This window comes from Falco punctatus, assembly GCF_963210335.1.
Source record: "Falco punctatus genome assembly, chromosome: 1".
NCBI lineage: Eukaryota > Metazoa > Chordata > Aves > Falconiformes > Falconidae > Falco > Falco punctatus.
In genome coordinates, this window is record NC_137580.1 from 27389872 (window position 1) to 27413662 (window position 23791).

A 23791-nucleotide genomic window follows, 5' to 3' on the forward strand; every position below is an offset into this window, starting at 1 on the left:
AAAAACTGCCAAATGTTGTCAAATATCAAACAAACAAATAGAAAGTGTTGTCTTTCTAAAACTAGTCAGTCTTGCTCTCCAGGGAGATTTCTAATGTGGGAATTATTCCCACAACTAACTATGCTTCCATCATAGCATTTAAGCAAGGATCTGTGGTTGGGTTTCATTGCTTACGAGAAAGGGAGGATCTGATAATGTATGTGTTCTTTGTTTTACTGAATTGAGGGAAGCTCATGCTGCCTAAATGAGAAAAGGCTTTGCTAAAGATGTTTTCAATGCTGCACCATTTTTGTGTGGGATAGAAATTATAGAAATGGACCTCAATTACAGTAAATCAAAATGACATTCCCAGGAAATCAGTATGCCTATACTCTGGCGTGACTTTAAAGAATACCAGAAACTTTGGGAAAACTCCAATCTTGCAAATGGGCTTAATTTAAGCAACAGGTGTAGGGGAGAACAGACACATATTTTAATGCATTTCTTTTATCCAGTCTAAGCAACTCTTGTTCTGTTGTACCTTTGTATCATTTTGCAGCACCTGCACCCCATCTGGATTTTCTTTAATCTGGAAAGACAGAGAGGGAAGGCAAGGGAGAGGGAAGGTGAGTGAAGCATTATGAAATCAGTACATGGGCAATTGCATTGAAAATTATGCTCATGTTTAGAAGGGTTTTATTACCTAAAAAGAAAGATGCCTACGTAAGAATGGATGCAGTATGGTTCAAGGTCTTTCTAGGTTGCTTACTTTTGTTGACAGGGGCCTTTAGTTGGGGAAGAATTTAACAGTTCTTAAACAGATAGTGTTCTCTCAGAACAGTTTGCTAAGCAATTTTAGGACTTGGAGACTCCTAAGTCAGAGTAGTGGGGTGTATTTGGGGGATTTATTTATTTATTTGTTTGGCAGCTATTGCTGGACTTCTCTTCCATGAATTTGACAAGTTGCTTTTTGAACTCCAGTAAACTGCTAGCATCTACAGCATCCATTATTTGGGAGTTTCACAGCCCAGCCTTGCCTTGTGAAGAAGCACTGGCTTTTGTTTGACTTGAACCTGGTTCTTACTAGCAGCATTTGATGCTTTCTGTTTCTTGTATTGGAACAGGTGGTGAGCATCATGTCCTGTTATCACTACAGTACAGGTCCTGTACTACCTCTTCAGTTCTGATATGCAATCTGAAGAATCCTCATATTTTTAAATGTTATACACACTGACATTGTTTCATGCCTATAGATTGTCCTTGGTGTGTTTGTCTGAGTCTTTGGCATTTCAACATCCTTCTTAGATGAGGTGTGGGAACCACAGATGCAGAGTTCTCTGTGTATGGGGAACCACAGATTCCTTCTTTCCTAGTAACTCCTGTCCCAACTCAGTTGGCTCTGACAGCTACTGGGCTACTAGCCTACGTATTGCTGGGATTGGCACTTTATTATATGTGGAGTGTTGCACCTGCTTTTTACTGTAGTAAATTCTTAAAGAGTTTTACTATAACTAGCAGAGTGTTTGTGTTTTGCCACATCTCTGTATATTGCAAGCTGATTTTGTATGTGTGTCATTGCCTGATACAGTGAGATGCTAAGAGCTATCTTTTACACGCTTCATATGCCAAGGTCTTTTACTATGGGAAGAAATAGTTTGCTAACTTGGACCCTTGAGGACTTTCATGTTTGGAACCTGAAGTGAAGATGCAGATCTGAACATCCCCAAATCCTACAAAACTCATTAGTCTTCATGGATCGGGGCTATCTTATTTCTAATTAATCAAGTCAAGACAGGTTGTTAATATATTTGTCCATTGTTATTCAGGCTCTTTCTTTTTCTCCAACCTCACACGCTTTTGCCATTGCCTAAGGACAGCAGCTCACTTGCCATAAAAGAGAAATTGATGATGCAAGGTCAGGGTATTTTCTGGAGTGATTTATTCACAAAACACCAAAGGCAAGTAGTGTTGATTTATTCTTACCAGGCATGGCCTGAACCTCACACCAGTGATTATGCTAGCAGAAATTAACGATCAGGACTCTGCTGTATGGGCTTATTGTCTCACTTTTTTTCCTCTAAAATCTGACTTTCTCTGGTATTAGCACTTAACAAAATGCCTGATGTCAAGCCTCTCATTCTTGGAGCTTCTAAGGACCAGCCATCCTTCAGCAGCTGGTTTTAGCTTGTGTATAGCTGATCCTATCTATCCTTGTTGTTGTCTGCAAATGAGCTGTTCTGGAGCAGAAACTTCGATTAGAAGTAGCAAGCTTGCTGTAGCTCAGTGCCTGTTGGGATGGCTTGTAAGCCAGCTGCTTTGCTTCCTCTGTCTTGGTGCTGCTTTCCTGTCTTCCTTAAATGCAGTGTCCCTTCCACACCTCTGCTGATCTTGTGCTCTATGTTGTTATCCTCCACTACTCAACAATGTCGTAACAGGATTTCTGATGCAGGGGTTTTTATCTGAAGAGGAGGCAGTAACTGGTGAGGTGGTCATGAGTACTGGCTTTCCTTATGTGCAGTTTCTGAAGTACCTATGTATCTGGATGGGTCTGACTAGATATGGGGCTTATTTGAGCTGGCTGGCATAGCCATCTTTTCCAGCCAAAGAGGAATTCTTAATACAATTTGCTTTGATTGTGTTAAAAGCCGAATTAGCTATAGCCCTTCTTTAGTTTAAGATTGATATGAAGTTAATTCAGTTGAGCTAATCCCTATGTCAACACTTGATTTGGTTTGACTGACATCTTTAGTTTTAGCTTAAACCTGCATATAAATTGAGAGAACAAAAAGTGCATAAAGTTGACCAGCTGTTGGTACACTCAACCTTCAAGTTGCAGTGGCTGGTAGGTTACCATGTGTTAGATAAGTGACGTGATCTCTGTTCATGGGAAAGTCAATGTAACTTGACTTATGGTAAGCCTCTTCCTATTCAGTCTTACCATCCCTCATGCTTGCCATGGTCTAGGAGTATGTGAATATTATTTCAACTCTGCTAAATCACAATAACTTCAGTGGCTGTCAGTTGCCATGTGAGCCTACTGAAATGCCCACACAGCCTTTGGCTTGACTTTAAGGTTTATAGATTTGGTGAAAACAGTCCCAGTTTATATGTAGACCAGTTCTGAGAACAGATACTGCTTCTAGCTGGGTGGGGGCACTTCAGGTCAGGCTGCTTCTCTTCAGACTTTTATCTGACAAATTTCCTATTCAGTGCTTTTACTTATAACTGTTTATAATTTTTAAAGTGCAAAATCTTGCTTATAGGTTTTAAACATTGGGAAGTGCTAACTGCTGTCCTTTATTCTGTCGTAAAGGTGCTTGTGATTTGTCATCGAAGGCAATTACAAATGGAAATTACTGTTGTTGTTTTCATAGGAAGCACTTTCCTGGTTGTGTTTTTTAATTACAGTTACTGTTTGAATTATCTCTGTGCTACTGTGTTAAGTTTTTCTACTGATTAGTTACAATTGCATCTGCCCTCTGGCATGAATAAACTATTGCATATGGAAAATACTTTAGTTGTATTGTCTTATAAATTATTTCACATGCCTGAAATAGGAATATGGTTTTACAATATCACTGTTTGAACAGTGGTTTGGTTTTTCGCTTATCCTTTTCTTCCATATTTTTAATAATCTTTTAAGTCAAGTTGAAAAGTAATTGTAGGGAACAAATTGCTTCTATAGTATGAAAAGGCATGCTTTAATCCTACTTATCTTTTTTTAGGTACCTTGCCCCAAAGACTTGTGTATTGTTTGATGTTCATAGTTCCATTAATGGACAGGTAGTATTAATAAGCTCCTCTCTGGAGCAGTTTGAATCGAGCACATGCTATAGACTTGCAACAGAAAAGGTTAGAGAGCTCAAGCAGTGCATAATGATATGCTGATACTGAGTTTAGAAACGTTGCATCCTCTTATGATCAAACTTTTTTTGCCTTTTTATATGACGTTTATTCTGTTATCTATTCTGTGCTGCTAAATTGATTAGATAATTTGAGATGAATGTGATGTGATGCGGAATACTCTGTTGCAGAACACTAATATTTATATCCTCAGAATTCAGACTGAACTGCCATTAATCCTAGACACCATTCATTCTCAACCATGAAGTTCCTGAAGGCCTGTAAATTTCTGTCACTGGTTTTTGAGTCATTTAATCCTGAACACTGACATATCATCTGGCATTAAAGCTCTACTAAAATGTTAAATACATATATTTATTTGTTGTTTTAGACATGCACTGGAACACTTGGGGCATTTACAGGAAGGAGATGGAGCTGTTCGGGCGAGAGGAATGAAGGAGCCTAGAATTAATTTTTTTTTGCTCTGCTAAATCTTGACATTTCACCTTCCAGCTTTGAGTAGCTGCTCAATCTTCTAAAGTGTGTATCTGAGGTTGAGCTTGTACCAGTTTTACAAAATAATCAGATTCTTGCAGCATGAGAGAGTAGGGATAGCCTTATGGCTTGCATATTCAGTGTCAGTGCTTGCTTCAGTTAAAGTTTTATAATACTTTTCTTCAGTGAAAGAGATTGAAGAAGCCCAGCTCTATGTGTTTCCTTCAGCCACCCCAGCAGACCCTTAGGTGACCACACAAAAGATAGTCTAGATATAATGTCCTTGCAATGTATTAAATCAATGTTCACAGAGAGACCAGGAGGACCTGATGTTACAAAATAATTAATTTATTCCTTTAAAGGAAAATGATACAGAAGAGCAACTATTCTAAAATCAGTTGGAAAAAATCCTGCTATGGAAGGAGGTAGTAATCAGCCTTAATTTGAGGAGAAGAGAACACCAATCCCACCAGTAAAATAAATGCTGAAAAAGGGGAGGCTGTTAAGTATTTTTATGGTGACACCTGCTAAGAGAATGAAATGGAGCTTTTCTTAAAGTGTGAGACCTTGCTGACACTAACAAGAATGGTGTCTGACTCCAAAAATGTAAGCTTGCATTTCAAGCCACAGTGTGCTTTAAGAAGAGTTTGCTTTGCTTTATTAGGTTCGAGAAACACAACTTATCTGATATTAAGTTATATAGTAACATAGCTTCTATTATCTATTTAAACTGTAGCTGTGTTATGAATAAATAAAAAAAATGAAGTAAAATGTCATGAAAAGGGAAGGAGAAATATTTTTGAGAAATAAAAATGGTTTGACAGACTTTCTTGATATTCTTGGAAGTTTACACAGAAGCACAAAACCTCCAATCTTCTTTTTTTGTGGTGTATTTATTCTTCTGTCTTGATTTTTAAAAAAAAAAACAAAACAAAACAAAAAAAAAAAAAAACAAAAACCCTGCAAGAGTAAAGGCAGAAAGCTGAGGGAGAGCATATTAAAATAGCTTTTCTAGTAGGTCTTGAACTGATAAACTCTGGCTTGGTGACTTTTGATCTGGGTCATTCTTTTTGTTGTTGGTTTTTTTTTGTTTGTTTTGTTTGGGGTTTTCCTCCCCCACACCCATGGTGTTTTATGAGATTTTGTGTTTCTTTGGCTTTTCTCTCTCCTCCATATTTTCCCACTCTAGATTATAAAATAACGAGTATTTTTTTCCTACATGTGTATAATCTGGGCTGCTGAGACCAGATGGTGCATCTCCCAGGGGCCTGGGGCACCTCTTTCTGATGACTTTTTCCAGTAGAGGCACCTTTCAGACTAGACCCTGCTGGTGTCTGCCCCATCAGTCTGCTGTGTTTTGCACTCCTCAGTGAAACCTGCCCATTCTGAGGCTACTAGCCTGAGCTACCAGTCTCTGTGCAAGGGAAAGGAGCCCTTGCTCATCAGAATTAAGCCTGGCTGTTGCACTACTGACAAAACCACAATTTACTTAGTGGGGGTTTTTTTGCTAGCAAGATCTCATATAGATGCCAAATGCTAACCAGCTAGGAGGCATATTCACAGAAGCAAATGTTGGAAGAGAAAGTGTTTACAGAAGGAACATGAAGAATTTGAGGTGGGAATAACCTTGGAGAGCTGTAGCACTTGGCAAGCTTCTCCTAATGGGAGGTGTGGTTTGCCTTCTGTGCTGAGTAGTCATTCACACTTCTCAGATTTCAGAGGCTGTCCTCAGCATGTGCCAAGGTCTGAGAAAGGGTTAGGTGTGTCTGGACTGGAGGAGGGACAGGCAATGTATTACTGAGGGGTGGAGGCAGGGAAACAATTGATCTGGTTGACAATATAAAAGAGGCACAGAAAGATTGTGGGCATATGGTAGAGCTGGGAAGAACTATATTTAGAAATTTAGAGAACTAGTAAACATACAGTAGAAAAAAAAATTACCAGCCTGCGGTAGAGGGAGAGAAGAAAACGGGGAAAAAGTTGTAAAGGAAGAAATACCAGGGACAAATTTTGTTAGCTACACACTGTGCAGGCTGTGACTACTATTGGATGAATACCATGTGTAAGAACTGCCTCGCTTTGCTTAAAATACAGAGAATACTGCAAATCCTTTAGGTTTTTTCCTGACCTTGGTCACCCTTCTGAGTCCAGAGGGCCTCCAAAGAGGCAGGAAGTGGGAACCAAGACATCGTGGGCCCAGAATTATCTGAGCAACCTGATCTAGTTGAAGATGTCCCTGCTTATTGCAGGGGGCTTGGACTAGATGACCTTTAAAGGTCCTTTCTGATCCAAACTATTCTATGATTCTATAAGGCTCTGTGGAGACTAACAGCACCAATAAAACCTTCAGAACTGACAGATGTGTTCTGAAAACAAATTACTTTCCTACAAAACTCAAGATCAGTTCATCTCCTGCACCTGAAAGTTACAGCCCAATTTGGCTGGAATGGTCACATTTAACATATGCATGAGAACAAAAAAAAATTGTGAAAAATTGAAGTGGTATAAAATGCCTGATTTTTTTCATTGAGCCTCTAGAGTCTTTGGCAATTCTTGTCTTGGTGTGGTTGTTACGGAGGTAAAAATTTGATAAGTCTGTGCTTAATTCTTCATTGGGACCAACACTTAAAGCTGGACTGAAATCTGTCTATTTTCATTTTTCCTGACTGAGTCTTTGCCTGGAAATTTATTTTAAAGGTGTGTCAGGGAACAACTGAATTGTCATATATAATCTAAAATAAATGAACTAACCTAAAGAAATATCATAATACTCTCACTAATAAGAAGCAGGTCCTACCTCGTGGGCTCTTTTTGTTTGTTTTCTGTAGCTGAATTGGCTTCAGTCCCTTTGTTCACACTTTCTTAAAGTGCAGCACTGAAGTGTCATTCTTCCCGTGCTTCAGCCATCTTGCAGTCCAGCCCTAGTGAGATACCTGGCTGTGCTACCCTGCTGACAGAGCCTGGTAGACTGGCTTGGAGTCACCCTGTCTGCATTGTTCTGCAAGAAGAGGGAACTGTGCAAGTGCTTTTCCTGGTACAGCTTGGTTTACCCTCCTGTTCTGAGGGAGGCAGGCTCTATATTTGGGAATAAGCCGTGTCAGAGTCCACCAGAAAGAGCCTTATACTGTCCTGCCGGCACAAGGTTATTGCCAAGGTTATAGTTGCCTGTTATTTTACAAACAAAGCTGAAGAGCTGCACAGGTCTACCAGCCACTTTTATTTTCCTCTGAGGCCTTATTTTCCACCTGAATGGTTTGCATGTATCTCTAGAACAGCTAGCTGTGAAGATGAGAAGCTGGGAGAATACAGAGGGACCCATGAAAGACTCACATAAAACTTCTTCAGCCACAGCCTAACTACAGTGGTGACATGGCAGCTTTGGATGTCTTAACTTCCATTACCTCCCTCTGCTTGTTCCTTTTCAAATTTGATCCAATTTTTCACAGATAAATGTAATCATTGCATGAATTCAGATAATCCTTACACTATCTTCAGTTGCTGAGAAGAATATTTATTTTGGTTTTTTGAAGATAATATTTTCTGTTTTTTCTCACTGGTCAGGCTGAATTGAGATCATGGATTGTATGTTGTTTGAGCCAGTGGCCTAATTCTTTATGTGGTTTTGTGACTGAAGTATCAAACTTCTGGGTGATACTATACACTGGCACTGTGTACAGATAATGGCTGTTTGTTTCAATGAAGGAAGAATGTGAGGTATTCTGTATGCTATTCAAGGCATGAAGTTTGGGGTTGATTTTATGGAGGGGGACTTAGGGGTATAATTTTCACTTCTTCCCAACGAAGCTGTGAAACTGATATAGAGTCATAGTTTTTTCAGGGGAGAAAAGCAGCTTTAACTGGGGCAGGTATCAAAACCTGGAGGTTCTCAGGCATCAGAAGCATGGGGTGTTTGTTATCTGGGAATTTATAGGATTTGCTCAGTCACGGCTTCATAAATTTTGATGCTTTGTACTCTGACATTGAGCAAATCAAGTGATACTTAAACAGAATTGTTTCTAATTAGCTGAATCCCACACTTCTCAGGAGATGGTAGAGCAAAATGATTTAATATCAAACACCCAAATAGCAAATGTTATGCTTGCCCGATGAACCATCAATACAGCATCAGCTAATTGCCAAACTATGGCCTACTTGCAAATAATCAGTGGGAGCAATGTTATCATGATTTTAACCTCTGTCTGTGTGGCAACTTCTGAAAATGTAGGCATGCATTAAGCGTTTATCCAGGAAACTTGTAATAATAATAATTGTCAAAAATTTGCACTTACTGTGCTCTTTGTCCTAGGATTACAACATTAACAGTCAATGCTAATTACTATGTACATGAAATAGCACAAACGGCATATTATATCTTTGGATTATTCATAACAGCATCCAAGGGAGAGTGCAGTCTGCTAGCTGAGAGGTGTGTCTACTGTGCAGGAGTCAATTATGTCCTCTAATTGTGGGTGGGTGCTGTGACATTTCTCAACATGGGGGAAAAGCATCCTGCCAGCATGATGTCTGGCTACAATCTGATGAGAAGCAGCTCTGGGACTCAGGATGCTCAGAGTAATGGAAATATCTGCTTACATTTGTATTCTTACTCAAAGAGCTGAGAAAACGTCAGATTTAGCCAGAGTCTGCTATTAGAAAAATACATACTAATTATCTTACATACATGTAGTTGTACTAACAAGAAACTGTACCAGTATAGTTGGCAATGGTAATACCTGCCAGTTGTTACATGCTAGTGTAAATAACTTAGAATGGGAAGCATCTGAATTGATGCAAATGCTACATGAGAAAGTGTTATGCTTCTTTACAGCTCCTCTCTCCCCATGCTTCCAGACATCTAGCTACATTTTTATCTAATCCTGTTGGTATTTGTGTTCCCACCTTGCCCCTTCCCTTCTTTTTCATGCAGCTATTTTGCACCAAACTATGATGCAGTGGTGGGCAGGTGTCAAGGTAGGGAAGCTTGAGTGATCCCATTGTAGCTTGAGCACACCTGCACTTGTTTGCAGGTGTGCTGGCAAAAGGGGAAGGTAATGAAAAGTAGATGCTATCAGTTTTACAGAAGGTGTTTTGTTTTGAATTGTAACTGTTCGTTATTGCCTAAGCTGCTCTTCCAAAAAATGTAGTAATATGCATAGCTATGTTAAGTCCTGCTGGCTCCTCCTCAAAATGTCCTCCTTTCCAAATCAGTAAAGTCAGCCAGATCTTCCACTTACCCCAGTGGTATTATCAGTATATGAAGTCCCATGTTTTATTCTCATCATAGATTTCTATTTCCACTCTGCCAACATTTTTTTATTTTAAAGTCATTCTTGTACTATTTCATTGACTAATATCTCTGGTAGCTGCAGGCTTTTTTGTAAACATCTCTGAGAAAGTAAGGCCAGCTTACAGGGAGGGACCTTTTTGTGAGGCCCTCATTACTGCAGTAGAGTGCTCTAGAGGGCACATGGGCTACGACTTGGAGGTTATCTGAATATGCCCCTTTTTCATGTTGGGCTCTTTGCAATTGATTTTAAATGTTTACAAGATACTTAAAAGGAAATGCGTTCTCTATGACTAGTTCCTCATCACTCACAGCACTAGGTCACAGAATGTTTCCCTACTCCCATTATTTACCATACATAATGTTTGTTTTATTTTTGAGTAAAAGGAAGAGTGGGGCAAAGGGTAAAACTCTCACAATCATTAGCCAGTTCACACAAAGGAAAAACAAATATAGCTTGTAGCATAAAAATGCTCATTTCCTGTTCAACCAAGCTTATTCCCTACATCTTGTCTTCCCAAACTTATATCACTGTTTGGCGTTTTAAGTTCCTGAAGTTTATATTTCCTGTCTTTTAAAACTGCTAATCCCATAAAGTATAATAGCTTGTACTCTAATAGGGCCTAAAACCCCGAATCATGTTTGGGGCCATACTGTGCAGCAGCAAACATGAAAATTCACTTCTTCCCAAGGGATGTGTGGTCTAAATGCGTGACAAGACAAAAAATGGATATAAGCAGATGGTCATGTACGTTTGAAAGAAGCAATCAGCAGAGAAACTATATTTGATTCAGTAATTATGTTAGGCTAGGCCCTAGTGGGGATCTGTGTTTGGGAACACAGCTGGAGCCTCAAAATAGTTATAGCCGACTTTTATGTAACAAAGAGGGACTGTATCTGAAATCTCATCTCTCTTAGGAGGTTGAAATGCTTCTTTGCAATCTTGTGTGACTTTGCACTTTGGGGAGTGGATTCTTGGGTTGCAACCCTTGGTCCAAAAAAACCTTGGTTGTATCCAATATCTTTTTAAAACAATGCAGAAACAGCGCTAGAATCAGGGGTTGGGATAGTGCTGCTGCAAGGCTACAATTTGCAGAGTCCTTTGCTGATGCTTTTGCCTGGAGCAGCTGCCTTCCCCGTGGGAGGCTTCAGCAGCCTTCTACACAGCATGCCATCAAGGACATGACTTTGATGGCTGTGAGACATGGCTTTGAGGCTGATGGTCAAACTGAATAGGGGCTCTTAATTTATGAGGGAATTTTCTAACCCTTTGAATACTATGTAAAATAATCACTGGCTCCTCTGTGGTTTTGACTGGGCGTAGCTGTGGCTACTGTGTTTTAGGTTGAATATTGTATTCTTAGTCTGTGTGAGATGTGGCCTTAATGCACCTGCCAGGCTTTGGAGCCTCAGGAAGACCATGTGGTTTCAGGCTACAGGAAATCTAATATAGTCACAGTTTAGGGCAAGGGGCTCATAAGCTCTCAGCAGACTTGGCTGGGTATCCAGCTGAAGTGCCTTGTCCCTCCTGGCATAGACACATGTGGGTATTTGATTAGAAATCTTTGCTCTTAACTTGGACTCCCTGTTCTATCATGTCTTTGTCTAGACAGCCTTTCCTGATTTCTAATACAAATAGTCTGCTTATTTTACAGTTCCTAGATGAGCTTGGCAGGAGATGTTTTGCTGAGACCTGTCAAGATGGTAGGATCTGTGGTATGTCTGTCAAAACAGCTTTAGTCAGCTAGACACCTGGATGGAAGTGCAGTGTCTGTGGACTTCCAGAGAGTGCTGTGAATTTCAGTTTTGGGCTTGGGCACTTGAAATTGAAGTTTCACCAGGGTGCTAGAAGTATTAGAGTGAACACAATTAATAATGGAGCTGGAATAAGAAATCATTTTAAATGCCCTATTTTCGTGACTCAAAAGGCTCTATCCTCACTAGATGACAATATGTCTGTGTGTGATATACAATAGATTGGCCTGGGCTTAATGAAATGGAATCTTGAATAGGGTCTGAAGACAGGTTGTCCGAATGGATAACTTCTGCTAGCTAGGCATTAACCACAGACAATCTGGGTCTCACTGGCATAGCAATGGTACATGTAGAAGCTGAGCACTGGCAGCTGATCTGTGACTTTCCTTCCTGAGGACAGCAGAGACTTCATGCACGTCATACATATGATGCAGTGAATCTTTTCAAGGTAAAAACGTGACTCATTTGTGTCATTTGTCCAGTCTTTCAGGATAACTCGGATTCAGCTAGAGGAAATGGCTTGTCATTTTTATGCCATAATCTTTGTGATAAAGAAATGACATGGTAGGTTAAGTTGTATTTTTATATACGTGTAGCTCTCTGTAGATATTTATAGATGTACCTCTCCTTAGGTGTCGTACACATATATGTATAGATAAATAAAAAGTTCTTAAACAGGTCCATGGTAGTCCAAGCAGTTTTCTTTTCCTGTTGGTAAAATTGTGTCATTATTTGCTCCCCAGCTTTTGGAAACACAACTACTGAAGTCCTGGTTATGGATTTCAAAGGGTTATTGCTCTTGTGCCTCAGGGACTTCTCAAGGGAATAGTAGGAAGACATCATACAGAGAACTTGTTTGTCTTGGTTGCATAAGGCTGCTGCAAGAAAAGTGCATGGCAATTGATGTATGCCATATATGTCTGAGTTCCAGTTTTTTATGTTAGAATATGAGGTAGCTTATAAAGATACTGCAGTAAAAATAAAAGCTGTAATTTGGAAATTCTGTTCCATGTTCACATCATTTTAGTGTAGCTGTTAAAAGCTGTTAGTTAAAAGCTCTAATAATTTCTGAAATATTTGCATTCTCCAAAATACTCCTCTACTCCCTGTCTTCTCATATAGGTCCTATTCTGTACCTTCATAAGAGGCTGCTTCCTGGTTCTTGCTAGAAATGTTTGTACTGTTAGGTATTACCTAATGCCTGTGCTATGGATTTCCCCTTGTCACATTAACTAGAGGATCAGACCTGTTTGAACTGCTCTATCCTCCTTCAGTGGTATTCGTAATTTCAATGCTGTTTGGTGGCCTGGTCTGAATATCCTGAAGACCACAAGACTTTTATACTGGGTGTACCCATGTTCTGTGTGCCTACTTGAGAAACAATCATACACTGAAATCAATGGAAACATTTCAGTTTATATAAAAAAAAATAAAAGATTGATGAGCCCCTCCATTCACACATTTCTGACTAGTTGTCTATTTAATTGGAAACACTGAGGGTTTTATATGTATGTTACTACTTTACGCTTTCTTTTCTTCCTAATGGTTGAACCATTTCTCCTGGCATAAGAACTACATACAATTCCAAATCTGGTGATTTTTTTTGGTTTTGTTTCCCCCAGTAGGTCTCTTAGACCTGTCTTTAAAATATTAAGGAAATGAGAAAAACTAAAACTGGTTTTCTTACAGATGCTTCTAGTTCTAAGGTTAGCTGAAGAAGTCAAATTTCGACCTTTGGATGAAAGATGAGGTAACAAAGGAGGACTAAATTTATTGACTCCTGTAAAGTTATTTAGGTCTCAGAGTAGAGAGAAGAAGACAGAAGCATGCTGCTTGATCCATCATTATATTAAACACTTTGGTAAATTTTGAGGACTGAGAAAATTCAATAGTTGCTGAGAGGTCAAAGACATCTGTTAGAGATAGCAATAGTTGAAACATGTTGCTGTCCCTGGTGAAAGATCAGATTGAAGTCTTAGCTCAATTTGAGGAAGGGCAGATGCTGAGGTCAGAAAGGTACATTTGAAGAAAACAACATGTCAGGGTCTGATCCAGCCCTTGACAGATTTACTTTTGGCTCTGTCCCTTTTTGGCTGTATGTGAGATGCTGCTGAGCAAACTGCTGAATCAGAGTAGTTAATGAAGTATACCTGAGGGATTTCAATAGCTAAGTGTGACTTAAACATGAAGCAGCACTAAACTCAGGTACTGAGCTGAAAATCAGGGTATTGCTGGTCACTCAGGTCAGTGGTTTGAACTGGTATGGCAGTCCCTAAGATCCTGTAGCAATGCACTATCACATGGCAGTGTGAATACAAAGCAGATTCTCTCTTGGCCGTGATGTGGCCTTAGTTTCCTGTACCCTCACCAGAGGAGACCAGAAGAATGCAAATAAGGACAGAGCCTGTCTTTCAGAATATTTATTACTCTGAGGCTGAACGAGCCAGAAGCTGCACAGTTTGATTTTCTTTGTAGTACTGACAGAAAAGCAAACAAATCCTTTGATTTTTGTATGTCAGCACAACTGGCTGTGGAGCAGCTTGTTTTCTGGCTCAGAAGTCCCTTTTCTTTAGATGTCCATTTGCAGAACCAGCTGAAGGCTATGAGCCTGCTTAAAAATAGAAGTATTTTCTAGATTTGGATTGTTTCTCAACTGAATGTATACTTATATATATATAATATGAATATATATAAAGCCTACTCTTGTAGACTCCTGGAATAATTTCATTTTTATTATATCAGTTTTATGGATGATGGTAACAATGACAAATTCTACTTGGGACGTTAGGAAATCAAAATATCAGACAGTGAGCGTGAAGGCTACAGCCTACTGCCACAGGATTTAGTCTGTGAGAAAAACTTGGCAAGCTGGACTGGTTCCCAGCTATGTTACGTGATTGTGCCATGTGCGTGGTCACATAGCTGCCACTAGCTTGCGGCATAGCAGCACACTGTACACTGCTGTGAAATCAAGCTCTTTGCTGATCCTTCATCTGCTGGAAGCTGTCGCCTCTTGTATTTGCCTGTGAGTTCCACACAGCAGCAAAAACCCAGAAAGAATTTATTTGCCTTCTGCAGCAATTTGGGGGCTATAGATAACAGAACCTTTAAAAAATGCTCTTGAAAGACTTTGAATCTTTAGGTGATCTGGGAAACACTTTGAACAGAGAGAGAGAGGAAAGGAGAGAAGGTGGAGACCTCATGTTTTAGATGTTGTAAAATTCTTGTAAGTTAAAATAAGATAATGAAACCTATGAAAAGAACTATGAAAAAAACCTATGAAAAGTGTAAGCGTGCTAAATGGTACAAGTTAACTCATGTAATTTTGGCATTCTAGTGTACCGCTCATCAGTTTTATGGATAGGCTCAGTGCTTCTTCCCCCAAGCAGTTTTTGGAGGTTGACGTGAAGAGACACAGCTATAATTTTACAGGCCTTTCAGTATGCCAGACATGTTTACTGAAGGGGGCAATATTCTGAAAGTAAGCTTGGATGTCTATGGAGGTTGCTTCAAATAGGTATTGAACATGTTTTGCGTATGTGCCTTTAGGCAGGATTGAGGCCAGGTAGGATATGTGATCTGAGCTGTAGTATGCAATTGTAGCTTTGTGGCCCCAAAAATCATCTTGCCCTGAATATTTTGAATACTTCTGATTTGTTTATATAATCTGAAATATTGCTAGTGGCAGGTATTTTGGTGGTGGTGGTGTACGGCTCAGAACATCAACCTCTTGATATAAAAAAAAATGTTTCAAGCTGTAAGCAGTTAGTATGAGTCAATGATTCTCTTCTGTAAAAAAAAAAATCAACAAAAACCAAATGGACTAAGGAGCTTTCTTAGAATTGTCAGGATATTGCATTTGACCATTTAATGGCACAACCTGCACCCTTTTGTAAGGGAACTGTTAGAAGTCAGTGTGCTCTCCCTCTCCAGCCAAATCAGTCCTTATGCTTTTCAATTTGTTCTTCCTCCCCAGATCCCCCTCTTTCTTTTCCCCTTGCTTTAGCTTGTTCTCCCTGTACCATTTGCCTGCACTTCCATGTTTTCTTCTGCCATTTTTCACCTGTGTTAATTGACTATACAATGAGTAAACTTTGTATTCCTGTATTTCTTCTTCACAGTATCTTTTTCTAAACTTCAGAGTGGAAACTGGCAAGCTTTGATTTATTATATCAGAAATATTAAAGGTTGGAAAGAAACACAATTCAGAACCTGTTCTGTCACCAGTGCTTGTAGCAGCAAAGCATCATCATTAGAAAATATCGTGGAGTACTGCAGAGACAAAAATAATCCAGTGATGTTCTCTGTTGGGGAGTGCTGTTGTTACCATAGTGAATAGCTAGTAAGTTTTAAACTTACACAAGGAGAATAAAAAAAAAAATCCTACCTTTCAGATTGTACTTCATCGACTGCTTGAAATGTTTGGTTTAAATGTCTTCATCCTGCAATAGTAAAACACTTTGTGAGTGGTTTCTTCATGTGCCCACACAAGTAAGAAGGATACCCTGAGGTGTAGGCTGTCTACTGCAATCAATGTGGAAATATAACAACCTCCTCTTCGTGCCATTGAGAATTTTTAATTTAGACAATGATCAAACAAATCACTTGAGTAGTATGCTCATCCCCTTGAGCTGAACTGGAATGCTAACCTGCTTAAAGTGAGTATGAGCATGCCTGCTACAGTGGATTAGGACTCATGTGAAGTGTTTATAGTTTAAACAACAACAAAATTAGACAACTTTCAAATATGCAGTATTATGGGATTTCTTTTTTTTTTTTTTTTTCTTTGCTGGGAGCCAGGATGTTTGTAGTATCAGCTAAAACTGCCTTTACTATATGCTTGTCAAAACTTTCAGATTTTCACAAACTTTGAAACTTAAATGTCTCTGGCATTGCAGTAATATTCTAGATATTGGTAAAGCTATTGTTCTTTCAGATATGTGTGCTCCAGGCCAAATGGAAAATTCAACAAAATTATTTTTTATTAAGACTTTACAGAGACAGATAAACTAATGAGATAATGATAAGATTAAAATGAAACAATGCAGATGCTTTTGCTCTTTTAAAAAAAATGTATTTTTTGTATTTCTTATAGTGAGTGGAATGTGGGCATATGCCCAGGTGGATCTGTGTGTGCATGCAAATGTGTAATGAATATTAATCACCAAGTTGAGTCATTTCTGTGAAATGGGCAATGTATTTTGCTGGGGATTGTAGAATTTGGGCCATGTGGTTGCTTTCATTCTCAGCATCTCTCTGCCTGAGTGACAGTAACTTGAAAAATCTCAGTGCAGCTTACACTACAAGCCACAAATCCAGATAGTTGTGCTTGCACCATTGTTGAAACCTGCAAGGCTTTTCTTGTAAGAGAGTGAGGTTTTTACTGACCTTGAGATCCTTTTCAGTAGAATCCTAGGATTTAAGGCAAGGCAGTTCATTCCTGAATTCAGCATCCATAGGTAATGGGACTGGGGAGGGACAGTACAAGGCAATTTCATGGTCATTGCTGTTGCTGCTGGTTTTGCTACACTGTCTTTGCATACATACATATTCCTTGCAGTTATACTTTTCAGAATTTATGGGTAGACTCTGGAAAGTTCTTATAAAATTTCACTGCTAGATTTCAAGTTCAAGAAGTGCCTTTAGCTGTATAGGTAGTTCCATGGTTGCTGTTGGCCTACAAAGTCAAGACAACAGCAGTGCATAGTATCTAACCCATAGGTGATACTTAGAAGATTTTATGATAAAGCCTGAAGTATGACTGAAAACTAAATGCAAATTGAGGTGGCGCAGATATCTCATGTGACTTGTTGCTAAGGAGAACCTGGGAAACCCGGAATCATTGCATTGCTCTGTTGCCCTACAGCAAGTCACTTGTCTTTTGTGCTATCATTTCATATCCTTCTCGGAGCTTAATGTTTGTGCAGCACTTTGGAGATTTATAGCCCTATTCAATCATGTTATACTGTTGCAAAGGGTTAAGAATGTTTCGATGCAGCTGTTAAGGGTGCTGTCAGTACTTCAGGTGGAGTAAATAATAAAGCTTATGAAGGATGAGTCATTATGTGTTCCTATTTTTATGCAACCTTTTACTTGGGTCATCTTGTGCCTGTTTTTACCTTAATTCTATTGTTATTTGATATAGCTGTCATTATTAATTACCAAGTAGATCCTTCCATTTAATTTTTGTTCCAGTCTCCAATTAATCTTACTTACAGTGTGCTTCTGTCTTGATGCCCTTATTTATTTTGTGTAAGCCATGACGTACACATTTATGTGTACAATGAAAGTAAAATGAAAAATAAAATCCATAGTTTCTTTTCCCTTGTTGAAAGGATGCAGATTTTATTTAAGAAATGCAAAAGATGTAGCCTGCTCAACTAAACCTTACAGTGCATTCTTATCTCCTGTGAATTGCTTTTGTCTGTTTAACAGATTTTTTAGTAGTACGTAGGTAGTAGGTTAGGTATAGGGTTTTCTTGTAATTTGTAATTGGGTTTTGTTTGTTTATTTCAAATTTTCTAGGAAATGTGTTTCTATAATTCCCTTGAAATTTAAAATGAAAATGCCAAAAAGGAGACATGATAGGAGTCATAGCTATTGATAAGTTGTAAGCTTACCCATTATGTTATGTCAAGTGATAACTGATTTCAGTGTGAACCTCTCTGATGCATGTGACTGGCAATTTAACCCGAAAATAGAGTGTGTGTTTTCTTTAAGGAAAAAGAAAAGCAATGAATTAGCGAAACTGTTTGCCTGTAATGTTAAAATGAGTGCTGAAAACTCAGTCTCAAATGCTGGATATTTAACAGAAGAGTGTGTGTAGAAGCTGGTTTTCAATTGAACCAATAGTTCATTTTCTGTGTCAGACAGGATCAGGCATAAACTGGTCTACATTTGTACTTAAGCTTGATTTAAAAATATCCCCTTCTCATTGTATTTGGAGCTTTTCCCTCTTCTGCTTGGTAATAGTTCGGAACATGGCTGTTAGTTCTCCAAATTACACTCAAACATCTTAATTAAATACTCTTTTTAACATCATCTCTGCTTACCAAGATCCCTTTTGAGACATTCTGGGAAACCTAATGCTTGTCTGGTGTGTAAAAGTGTTTGTAAATCAAGGAGTGCTGCCACATCCTGCATACTTATGTTGTCTAAAACTTTTTATATTACTCTTTTTGAGTCAGAAACAGAAAACAGAAGCGTTACACACCCAGTCACCCCAATTTATTGCATGACAAAACAAGTGACCTGAGACCTCATCTTTGGAATATGTCTTACCATGTTGGTGTAGATTGTCAAAGCAAGTGAATAGTATCTACATGGTTATCATGGATCCAAGTTGCAAGTAGTTTTCCCATTCCAAAATAACCTTGAATTTAAATGAAATCATTAGGCTCTCAGAAGCTCCTCTTTGCATTTTGCATGTCATTTAGTTGCTGAAAACCATGCTATCTCTAAGTCATGCTGTCAAAATCTAAATCCAATGCCCAAAGCCTGCTTTGACATAGACAGTGGGCATGCTTCAGACCCTGGGTGTGTTCTGTGCTGGACAAAACTAACCTTTTCAACACTGAGCAGTTGTTTCTTGTGTTTACCTTCTAGTGCTGCTGTTGAATGCCTTTCTAGGCTTTTGGTTTTCAAAGTCGTATTTGTCCTCTGCTTGAAGTGTGCTTGGGGTGCTGCTTTCTCTGTGCAGGCTGGACTGTTGTCACTCTGATCCACCTATTGTCCTGCTTCATTAGGAGCTCCCACCCCGATGTTTTCAAGGACCACACACAGTTTCTCTGTTGTATAATGTTGTGTGAAGTCAACCAGTATTTTTCATAAGAAAAGACCCTCCCTCATCCTAAGGATCAAAGAGAACTAACATATATTTCACTCAAATAATACAAGGTTTAACTCTTTCCAGAATTCATAACTTGGTCTTTCAAGCTGATCTGAAGATCAGTTGGTTGTAGACCTTACTTGTTTTCTTTTGTTTGTCAAAAGTATTGGAACTCCACACTGTCCCTGACAGTTTTAGAAAATGTTCACCTATCAACAGTGGTTTTAATTTATGCCTTGAGGTTTTCATTCCTCTCAGTTTCCTTCCCTTGGCCCTGATCCGTGTGTACTTTTGTTCAAGTACTTTCTCTGCTGCAAACTCTGTTGTCTAACAGAGTTTTGGGGGACTTTTTTATCAGTTCAACTCTTCATCTCAGTTCAAATTTCAGTGGAACAAACATCTGATTTCCATGCATTCTTTGTGTTTCTGCCCATGTATTTCATTATAATTGCTTACATATGGTTGTATTAATGTGCTCTTTATGCAAGGTAAGCTGAGGTGTTTTGTATGAAGGATACTGTATACAATGTAGGCATACTGCATGTTGATGATAAAACTGTGATTGACCTTGCTAGAAGTGGAATCAAAGCCTGTAAGGTTATGTTGCAAGATCATGAAAGGGAGAAGTTTTGTGAAATCAAAGCTGAATTTGAAAATCCTAAATTGTTTCTGTGAATGCTTTGATGAAGAAATAATCTTTCAACTGTTGAACTGCATACTTCTCTCCTAGGCTTTATAGGGATGAGGAGAAGTAAAAATGCAGGTAACTATAGCTGTCTTGGTTTACCGGGGGAAATGAGGAAGAGAAATGAATAGTCAGTATTCTATACAAAAAGTACCTGAGAGATACAATTGTGTTGAGGTTAGTTATTCTATCAATCTTTCTTGAATTCGTAGAAGTTTTTCAAGAGTTTTTATGTATTTATCAGTATGCTAGTTCTTGAATTCTGACATTACACTCCTTGTAAACATCAAACTTGATGCTAACAACATGAAGAACGTAAACTGGTAACCAAGATACCATGTACTAGTTCACATTTAAATGAACTCTGTTTAACTGTTCTTTGAAATTGCACCAATCTCCCTGATTTGTGGAGAGCGTGATCAGTAACTGAAAAGGCACAAGTTATTTCCTGAGTGGTAAAAACAAGCTGACAAAAGGAGGTATCTTGATGCACAGCTGAAAATAGGTAGTATTTATAGAAGAGCTCTGTGGTTTTGCAAGTTCCTGGGTGCATGGACCAAACTTGCAGTTGCCACCTGTGTGAGCCAAGTTGTGCTTTTTTTGCCATAAACTAAAAATGTCATAAACTGCTGGTGTGCTGGACTGTAAGAAGTGGTATTTTCAAATATGTACAGGAGACTTCTGGAGAATTACCACCTCTCTATTAGCTAAGGCAGCTTAGGATAGCACTGTCAGTTTAGTTGATCTTGCAGTCCATTATCCTGTGCCCATTTTGTGTCTGTATACATGTTCTTAGCTACAGTCATCTTTTAGTGAGGCCCCTTTGGGTCACTGGCAGAAAGATATTTTAATGTTCTATTTGTTCTACTACTTTTGTACGCAATGCTGGCTCCTTTGTATTTCCTCCTGGCAGCTAGTGACCATGAGCTGTTTTAGATGGTAGTATTCTTGTTCCTAGCAGGCTTTCTACTGCCTGGACTGTGAATCACAACAAAATAAATTTGTCTTATGTTTTATGTACAGAATCATAAAATAATTGACTGAAAAGGAGCTCCAGAGTTCATCTGGCCAACCTTCCACTCTGTAGAGGTCAATATAGGTCTATAGCATGGTATGAAACAAATATTTAACATCCAGGTTTAGCTCATTAATGCATGGGAAGCTTTGATCTTTATTGGCAATATCTGCAGCAGCAGCATATGGCTCTGCTGGGCAGGTGATGCAGTGTTCAATATACTCTGTCTATGTTTATACAGTTCTTTATTAGTAAAAGTCTCCCAGAAGCCTAGGGTGAAAGTTCAGCATCCAAAATTTTCCACTTCTGTAAGAGTTTCCTGTTCTCAGCTTGGGTGTTATATGTGTTCTGATTGCCTACCTCCAGATCGCAGCCTAAAACACTAGGAATTTGTCTCCTGTTTAAAGAACCTAAAAGAAGAAAAGAACATACTAATGTATTGCTTTATATTTGTATTTGCCTATGTCGCTCTGTGCTATGGCATTGCAGATGCATTTATATTCCCTCTAGGAGAAGGTATTTGTGGCAATTTCCCTGAGTCTGTTGTTTAGAAAGAGAATTTTTTTTTTGTTGCAGTAAGTTATACTGTTCCTCAAGTACCACTTTCTCATGTTAAAGTTTTTGTTGTCAGGACAAGTGAAATAATGACTAGATAAGAAATGTCTTATGAGTGGGACCTTTTACAGCTTCATCCTGCAGCTGCTTGGTTACAGAGATGTTCAGGTCCCCAATTCCTGTAGACAGTATTCAGCCAGCACTGAGAAACCATGACAGTCTGACAGACAGTACTCTGCATGGAGCAGCTTCCTTTTCTTTCTTTGTAGAAATTGAGGACATGGAGCCTTTCCTATGATCAGAATCGGAGAAATCAACCTACTCAGATGCTTAAAAATTAAGGGGAGTGAGCAAACCCAGCTCCTGGTTTCTGCAGCTGTCAGTGCCTGTAAATCAGCTCTGGTTTTCCTTTTGAAGCAGGACAAGAGCATGAATTTAATTAATGGGTTTGACTTGCTCTGGAAACACATACTAGAGAAATAGCCCTACCCACACCTTTCACAGATGCTGTAAACATATAAATGTTATTGTGTATTTACTCGTGAATGCTTTCCAGCATCATTGTGCTAGATACGGTTGAATGCCTCAGGCAGGTGGCAAGCCCATGACTGCAACAAATCATTGATCTTTGGAACCCAGATCAGAGCCACAAAGGAGCAGAGGTTAGCTTGTGTTTTCGTGGTTCCACCTAAGTTCTGCTCAATAAAGCATTAGTAGTGGCTGCTACAGAAGACTCTAGGGGAAAACAGAAATAGTGTTTTTCGTCTGTTTTCCATGATTGTGAATTTAATTGTAATATGAAAAAAAAAAATTCAAGTAGATTTATCCTGCCACTGTTTTAAAAACAAACAAAACCCACACACACGCACCGCAACCCCCCAAACCAAACAGGAAAAAAGCTTATTGTTTGTAAAACTGTCCCTGCATGGATCATCAGAAATATCTCTGCATTCTTTGATTTTTCTTGTATTCTTAATTCTACCTTATTACTTGAGAACAGACACAGACACTGTCAGGCTGGATTAGACCCCAGTTCAGTGCTGTAGTCAGCATCAGATACCTCAGAAGAAGTTGTGCAAACACCCCTCAGGGAGCTGGTATTATGCAACTTCTACATCACATCAAACATGGCTTAATTCTCCGAGTTTGAGGACTTACCTTCTCTTAAAACTTCTAATTTTTTGAAAACCTGTATTTGATTTTGCATGTTCAATATTGTGATGCTGGATAGTGTTGTTTTCTGTGGAAACCTCATCACATTTTTTCCCTTCGTAACAAATTTATAGATAGCAATTGCCTAGACTAGTTGTGCTGGAGGAAAAATTTTGTTTGCTCCATTTTGAACTAGTAGCTTTTTTGATGTGATTGAATGTTCCCCAGTATTTATAACAGGATGATTACACTTTCCCTTTAGTCTACAATGCAGTGTGGGATTTCGCTGTCTAGACAGAGGACTTTGAAAAATGTATACTGAGAAATGCAGCTTTTTAAAGAAGAAAGTTATTCAGAGCATTATTTGAGCTCTTCTGTATGGATAGGTCTTTTGTTAGTGTGGATGTCTCTGGGATGTGAAGTTAATCTCTAAGTAAATTGGAAAACAGTGGTGCTTTATTCAAATATGGAAAAATAAGCTTGAAAATACTGAAAAAAATGGTTAAATGATGGTTTTTATTCCCTGTGTTGCCTACAGGTGTGAGAGCATTCTGGTAACTTTAGGTGCAGAATGGTATCCACTGTCCTATGATTGCTTGGACCCTGTGAAGTTGTACTAACAGTATCAGTTCTAGCTTTTTTTGTTGTTTGGTGTTTTTTTGTTTGTTTGTTTTGTTTGCTTGGAGGGAGTTTTTGGGCAGGACCTATCTGGACTTAAGGAGAATCTGGCCTCTAAATTTCAGAACAATACTACCAGACCTGTGGTAAATGCATTTATGAATATTTATTTGGAACTTAAGATTCGAAGTGAGTGTTAAGAGTGCAAGCCACTGCACATTTTTGTCAGGCAAAATCCTCAGACCTCTCTTCCTTTCCCTGTCATGTTCATATCCTGAAAGTTCCATGATCCTTGGTTTTTAAACACTCATGTTAAAACAAGAACACCCATAACAAATTTCAGGAAAAAATTCTTCTTTTCTGAGTTTAAATATTTAAACACACTTACAGCTGTAATGGCCAGACACTGACATCAGTAATTCTGGGTATTCTCACAAAGAATGCCTGACACTGGGTGACTGGTGTGCTAGGTCTTTGTGTTTGTTATAAAAGAACATTTTTTCATTTAACTTTAGAATAAATATTTTCACTTTCTCATCTCTAGATAAGTTTTAATTAAAGAATTTAATAAAAGCTATACCT

General features: G+C 38.7%; 1 protein-coding gene across 4 annotated transcripts in view; it reads right to left on the reverse strand.

Moving 5' to 3' along the window:
• The window catches only part of PGCKA1 (PDCD10 and GCKIII kinases associated 1), a 58975-nt gene that overhangs the window by 14327 nt on the left and 20857 nt on the right, over positions 1–23791 (reverse strand). Inside the window, exons 2-4 of one of the 4 annotated variants that reach the window (XM_080397177.1) lie at positions 18638–18728; positions 15744–16824; positions 521–568 (exon numbers count right to left, since the gene is read on the reverse strand). In XM_080397177.1, the coding sequence (XP_080253303.1) occupies positions 521–552 (32 nt within the window). In that variant the 5' untranslated portion in view covers positions 553–568; positions 15744–16824; positions 18638–18728. The other 3 variants (XM_080397175.1, XM_080397176.1, XM_080397174.1) reach the window with 3 other exon arrangements.